This window comes from Priapulus caudatus, unplaced genomic scaffold (genome assembly GCF_000485595.1).
Source record: "Priapulus caudatus unplaced genomic scaffold, Priapulus_caudatus-5.0.1 Scaffold74, whole genome shotgun sequence".
Lineage (NCBI taxonomy): Eukaryota > Metazoa > Priapulida > Priapulimorpha > Priapulimorphida > Priapulidae > Priapulus > Priapulus caudatus.
The window spans coordinates 95,398-102,689 of record NW_014577135.1 but is presented as its reverse complement, the minus strand read 5'-3'; the positions used below and the strand labels follow the sequence as shown (position 1 = coordinate 102,689).

The 7,292-nt window shown below is 42.5% G+C and overlaps 1 protein-coding gene across 7 annotated transcripts in view; it reads left to right on the top strand.

The window, feature by feature from the left end:
- The window catches only part of LOC106821464 (glycine receptor subunit alphaZ1-like), a 169,502-nt gene extending 164,034 nt beyond the window's left edge, over window positions 1–5,468 (top strand). For 5 of the 7 annotated variants that reach the window (XM_014826285.1, XM_014826282.1, XM_014826281.1 and 2 more), the window contains 3 exons: window positions 137–322; window positions 1,491–1,634; window positions 3,849–5,468. In XM_014826285.1, coding sequence (XP_014681771.1) covers window positions 137–322; window positions 1,491–1,634; window positions 3,849–4,061 — 543 coding nt within the window. In that variant the 3' untranslated portion in view covers window positions 4,062–5,468. The remainder of the gene's footprint in view (window positions 1–136; window positions 323–1,490; window positions 1,635–3,848) is intronic. The other 2 variants (XM_014826283.1, XM_014826284.1) reach the window with 2 other exon arrangements.
- Window positions 5,469–7,292: the final 1,824 nt, after the last annotated feature.

Below are 7,292 nucleotides of genomic sequence, written 5' to 3'. Positions count from 1 at the left end.
ATATATGTATATATATATAACTATATATTATTTCTATTATGATTTCACATCCCTTTAAATTATAACGTTTGTTAACATGCTGTTTTCCGCTCCCAATTGCTATATAAAGATTATGGTGTTTGGATTTCGCCTTCAGGTTTGGATGGGCACATGCACGATATTTGTTTTCGGCGCTCTGTTGGAGTTCACAATGACCAATTATCTCTCCCGCAAGCGTCCCCCACAACGGGCCATCAAGCCAGGCTTCTGCGGGCTCGGCGCCAAGATGCGGCACCAAGATAACGACAAGCTCACCACCACACAGATGATTTTCACGGACGGGGTAAAGAAGAAAATGGCCCGCGCGCGCCAAGCAATGTTCACGTGACGCAATCGACCAATTTCGTTCGATGTTCACCTGAGCGTCAGCCTAAGCTGTCTATTTATCGTGGTGTACGATTATTGTGAATGATGTAGGCGCGCTAACCATACTGGTAGTTTACACGTTATTAGAATAGTGCTTTTCTGCATAGTTGCTTTGAGTCTGCACTTTTGTGTGACGCAATTCGTTGTTAGGCGCCAGCTATAATGTCAAGCATTGATCATGGCGACCGTATAGTCGTTTTAAGACCCGACGACTTGCAAGAGGCGAGCGCTTCTGCGTTTAACGGTTAGCAATTTCCTAATATATATCCAAGTTTGCGGTGGGCTGCACGTAAATTATTCGTGTAAACGTACAAAACAGTTTCAACGACTCGTGTTCTCAACACGCTACGCTAATTAATCGTCTGCAAAATTCCCACGTTTTCAAAACTTGCGCGAAATAACACTGCACGACTCGCCCATTTGTTAAAATTATTATCTTAAATGCTGTTTCGTTTCGACGAAGAAACCGGCGCCACTGTATCAAAATCTTAGCGGGGCAAACTTATACTCTGCGTGCAGACTAGAGGGTAGGTGGAGCCGCAAAACGCCAAGCGTCTGATTCGGTTACGATTTAGTGTCCTTATGCATTACATCAGAGGTAGGGTGATAGGGAGAGTGTGTGAGTTAGCGTGTGAGCGAGTGAGTGAGTGAGTGAATGAGTAAGTGAGTGAGTGAGTGAGTGAGTGAGTGAGTGAGTGAGTGAGTGAGTGAGTGAGTGAGTGAGTGAGTGAGTGAGTGAGTGAGCGGCGATTTAGATGGACCAGGCAAAGACGGGTGGCCTAGAAGCGTCAGAGTCAGGAAACATGACAGGGGCAGGATCAGAGGGAGGGAATCAGGAGGGGCGGTGGCAGGGAGAGGGTAACACGAATGAACTAGCGGCATTAGAGTGTGCAGCACAGAGGCAACGACAGCGGAGGGCATACGAAACAGTGGGGGGGGGGAGTAGATGCACATAGATGGCGGACATGCCACATATCTAATTGGAAGAGTCTCTCTTTGCCAAGCTTAGTAAATTTAGCGGCGCTGTAAAGGCTGCGTACGCGCCGTGCAGGTATTAATCGCCGGTTCGGCCCTGTATGTTGTAGAACGCGCTGCCCGTTCCTAAGACGTACAAGACGATCGGCTCCCGGCTGGCCGGTGAAACAGTAAGTGACTGTGTGTGGAGAGATAACTCGCAGCACATACCCGACTCGATGGGCTGGCAAAGCGAGAACAGCGACGGCTGCGAGGTCTGCTTACGCTTATACTCACCCATTACTTATACTTACCTTGCTAACCGCTATACTTATATATTAGCTTATATATATATATATATATAATATATATAATTATATTATATTTATTTATATATGTATACATATAATCACAAAAAAGCTTAACTATCGTTCTGAGCGTACATTATTAACACAATATTTAGATTACTTTCATATTTAGCTCATGCTGCGCATGAATAATGTATGCTAATGCCGATCATTATAGTATTGTATTATTGTACATATTACAGAGGTAAATAAGTACGTATAAATACGTGTTTACCTCCTTGGACTATTTTATCGTCTATTTTACGAGAATATTGAACGTGGAAAACTATATGGTAATTCCTTTTACATATATGCTAATGACAGTCACTTTACGTGTTTAACTAACTGTTTTTTCGATGTATTTTTCTCAAAAGCTCTCTAGTTAAGCTGTAACGCTAAAATGTGGCAGATAAATTTAAAGTTTTAATTAGGACTTAGGACTATAAATGTCCGCTGCACGTGCAAGAGACGTATGTGTGAAAGGGTTGTGCTAAATTAGAACGTAGAAGTACTGATCAATAGACGCTGTCGCTCAATAACTTGTGTAGTCGACGGACCGATTAAATTAATTCGAAATAGAGACGTAAAGTTTTAATATCGCGGAGGCTTTATTTCACCGAGGAACCCTTATATGTCGGATGGTGATATACGTCAATGAACTGCGTATGCCTTGTTTGACATTAGAGTCCTAGTGTGTATTTTCCCTGTGTGTGTGTTAGAGGAAAAGCAGTGTGGGGACGATAATAGCCTACCAATTATGCGGAATCGTATGCACACGCAGCAGCTTCGCACAAGCATGAATACTCTCTAACACGATAGCGCTGCTTCATTTCGCATAATAATTTGAATATTAATTACAAGCTTGTACTTTCTAAACTATAGCTTAACGCTTATGAATAAATAAGGAAACTGATGAAACCAAAACTATAACGATCTGAACGAAGGTAGGATAGAAAATGGGCAATTTCGTTTCCATAAACGCATTTGTGCCACCGATTCAGTCTCATAATAATAACAACGTTTGCCCGGAAATCCTATGCCGGATTAATTAAATTTGATCTGAATACTTGATATTAATCTACTTTACATAAAAATTTCCCTTTCAGAGCAGAGATTTTGATAGCTTTGTTGTTAGCCGACGATGCATGATTTCAAATGCGTAGTTCGACGTATGACATGCATAGCATAACATTAACATTATAATATATCGCATGGCCGTCCGAAGGTGGGGAGGGGTGCGATGGGTGCGGTTGCACTCCCTTTTGTTCCAGAGTTTACCCGGGAATTAGTTATTTGGCCGGCAAGTCAATTCGTTGCGCAAATGATAGCGTAGGGCCAATATTTTCGCGTGTTTATGCATAAAGCATTTGTATCGCGCGTATAAAACTTTCGATTAGCCAGCCGATCAACCATTATTTTCTGAAATATTGGGCATACATTGTGTGCAAAAATGCTCCAAGCAGGGGACCCGGCTGTGATGAACTTCGCGCTCGTGATGTGCGCTTCGCGCAAATTATTTCACAGAAAATTTTAAGTGCTCCTGTCATGCCACCCTCCTTTTTGAAAAGCTTGGGGCGGGTATGTATCGTATATTTTGGCAAGTTAATGTTAGCGAAGTTATGTTCCATGTTCTATGTAGTTGTTTTCTACGGAACTGTGACTTACGTTGCGTCAGTCACATGGCGCCATCTGGTGTTCAAATATTTACACTGCTGATCAAAATACAAATTTCACATGGTCTGCTCATTATCAGCGATGCTTTGAAATGGTGCTAGTCGGGTTCGCAGTGTTTATCACTTGATTTCGTCTGAATAAATTCAAACGAATTAAAATGCATATAGTTTGAGAAAATTACCTTTTGATAATTCGCAAACCACGAATTGTCCTATTCACAATCTCCTAGCATCTCATGTTTATGAACGTAAGAAATATGTTCTATCGTTACACAAACTACGAGAATATATCGACATTTCAAGATCGCAATTTAAATCTACGACGTATAGCCAGCCACACACGTTTAGTTAGATCGCATTAGATTATATAGATTGCCGCAATGCGGCGATTGTTTATTCTCACGAATGACCATTTGCATCTGAATTCTAGTCAGCCATCTTGCTCTATATGCTGGTGTTGTGTTTGCAGACGGACTACGCCGCCAGCGCGCTGCCAGTGATGACCACAGAGGAGCAAACTCAGAAGATGATGGACGAGAAGCACAAGAAGAAGGCAAAGGTCCTGGACGACCGCTGTCGAATTATCTTCCCGCTCTCCTTCTTCATCTTCAACATCATCTACTGGCCGTCGTATTTGGTATTTCTCGTCGAAGATTACACGAAGCCGCCGCAAGCGTCGTAACCGCGTTCACTACAACAGTACTGGACTCGTCTCTTCTCTTTACCTGCGTGGCTGAGTATCGGGGATAAAGAGAGGGAGCAGGAGACGGAGGGAGAGCGAGAGAACGAGAGACTCCCCATCCATTGCTGTTGCATTCCAGCAGGAAATCTGCATCACAGCTCATCAGCGTGGCGTCACTCATGCCTCGTTCTTTATACGATTGTTATACGAAATCCACTCAGTGAAGACGACCGCAACGAGACGCCACCGTCATCTATTATCCGTCACCGATACATATAAATTCGCTGGATGCAGATTCCACATCGACATGTAACGTTCGACCCTGAACGTGGCGACTTTTGTACTGGCACGAGCCGTGTGAGCGCTATGTGGTTCTATGATGATCCTCTTTCTGTATATTCGCCTGTGTTCTCACCGTGCGAGTATACCTCCTCGATACGTGATACACAGCTTACATGGCACCGTATTGCGCCCAGCTTCGTTTACTCGATTTTTTAACCAATGAGATTGAGACGTTTTTTAAACCGCCGACGAAATTCTGAGTGACAAATTAAACGCGTTGTAGGGCTACTGCGGCCCCCGGCTGCGGCCCCGTAGAGCATGGACGCGTGAGAGGACTGCCAGGCCTAGCTTTCTGAACAGTGCTGCTGCTGACATACAAGCTGACAGACTTAACCTGTGCTTGCAACATCTGTAAACAGAAATAGTTGGAAGTGTGCTCCGCGTTCCCACTAGGCCTACATCTTGTTCATCATTTGGTATGGCAGTGAGCGTGAGGAAAGGGCTTGTATAAATTCTGATTCTGCATTACAACGATATTACTACTATTGTTATTATTACTATTATTATTATTATGATCGTTATTATTGTTTACAACGAAACGGAATTTAAAGCGAACCATGGTCGCAGTGCCGTATTGCGATCGGATGCTCATAAACACAGCGTGTGATGTAAAATAGCAGTAGATATAGGCCTACATGTTCTCCTGGCTGCAATAAACGTGAGTAGTGACATGTGAGAGTACGACGTTGAGTGTACTCATGCGTGCGTCGGTCAAGCCTTGCGCGTCTTATGTCTCGCGATGGCGTTCGCTGGAGGCTGAAGCTCATGTATATACGGATTACGCGTAGCTGGGTGCGCTGCTTCACTCGATGCGTTACCGACGGGGATCAGCTCGTCCGTGGATGTCGTCCGTATTTAGTACGGTGTGTAGTTATATATTGCTCATGCGTAGCGAGCATTCACGCAATCATATCAAACCCCGCTAGTGTTCACGTGACTGGTGGTGGCATCACGTGCTGTGATCATGATATATATGATCACATATGATCACCATATGTCGTGAGAGCTGTGCTATTACTCGGCATAACGAGCTTACAAAAGTATACATTTACGTCGTAATGTTATATTATATAAAGAACAAGAATTTATATATATATATATATATATATATATATATATATTAACATTACCGTGTAAACGAATACGTTTTATTAACGGTTTTTCACGAATGCAGTCACGTAACACTCCGAATGTGTCTGTAGTGCTTGTGTAAGGAAACGCAAACCTATTGTGAAAACTGTGCCTGTATATGAAGTTGATTGATAGTTTTATAGTTGGGCAGTCAACATGCATTTTAGCTGCCAAGTCACTTGTTGTTTCGTCTGTGAATGGGTTATTCTATGTATAGGTCTATCGATAAAGGTATGTAATGCATAGAGGACAGGGGACAGCGTCACGGTCACACCTAGGTCTTATGTAAAAGGTAAGAAACTTGTATTCAAGCGCTCACGCTTACATCACAAGAAAAATGCCTATGAAATAATATTAGATACAAATAAGTAGACAACCAAAGTAGGGTAGGGCTCATATTTGTATCTAGAAAGAACATATGCTTTGTTATCGAACGTGTTTTCACAGGCCACCGGTGAAAGACTTGCTAGTCACTCGCGGTTAATGACAGAGTCGTATAGCAACGATAGATAACCCTCGTGTCTGTGATTAGATGGTTGTTTACTGTGTATATGCTGATAGAGCGTGTGTGCAAAGAAGCAGCGAGGTGATGCTGCCCGCGTCATTCTACTGACGTCACACCACACACGGCACGCCTCCTGACATCACACAGAACTCGAATAGAAGTTATTGTGAATAGAAGAGAACTTCTATTCTAGTTCTATGTGACAACACCCCGTTGCCATAACGATGATGACATCACGCTTCTTACACGTGTTGCTTACAAGTATAGTAATAAACCCTTAAACTGGAGATTAGTTGAAAGCCACCTGAGAGAATGGGAAACATTGAATCCACGCCTTGAATATACGCCTTACGTAATAACCTGGTCTATTTTAAACGACGTACCTTGAAGTAAACAAACTGGCTTTGCAATGACAGGCTGCTCCGTGTGGTGACAAGTGAAAAGGGATTCGAGGATTATAATATAGGCAGCATCTTGTATGTTAACAGTGGAGTATCAAGTTTTGCAGTGTTCGATTAGACATGGAATGTAGCACACAAGATTGAATTCTGCTCAATTGTAAAGGATAGTACATGTTTCTCGAGAAGAACAGTGATGTATATAATTATGATTAGGTTGTTATTGTTTTATTCGCGCATGTGCATGACCTTAATCTCATCCTTGCAGTTCGTTCACTTAAATACGTAGTAGGACCACATAGAGGCATTCCAAAATACAATCCCTTTAGTATAGTTTACATGACTAACATGCGCGGGGCAACTTACACTAAATTTGATCGTTAACGACATAGTTACCCATGGAATACAAGGACACGGGGAAAACAGCAGCATAGCGAACAGTGGGAGATCTAACATCAGCTGTTATTATACACCACAATGATAACACTCTGCACGGATAATTATCAATATCTTCTCCATATAGAGTGGCCACTCTTTTCCCCACGGCTTTAAAACAACCTAACCCCAATATTAACGTACATGTTTTAAAACCTCTATAAAACAAGTGCCGCCGTGCGACATGGCTCATCTGATGTCTGGTTCTTAGTACATGCCGTTTTCTTAGTACATAACGTGCTATAGATTAGTTATTCCTGGGTAAAAAATACCCAAGTGTGACTTTGAAGTGAAATGAAGAACTTTAGAATGCATGAATACTGGACAGGGCTACGAATTGATTTGTTTGTGTGGAGGACGTGCCGATGGATTTTCATTGGTAGACGTTTGCGTAAGTGCTATTGACATTGTATTCCCAAT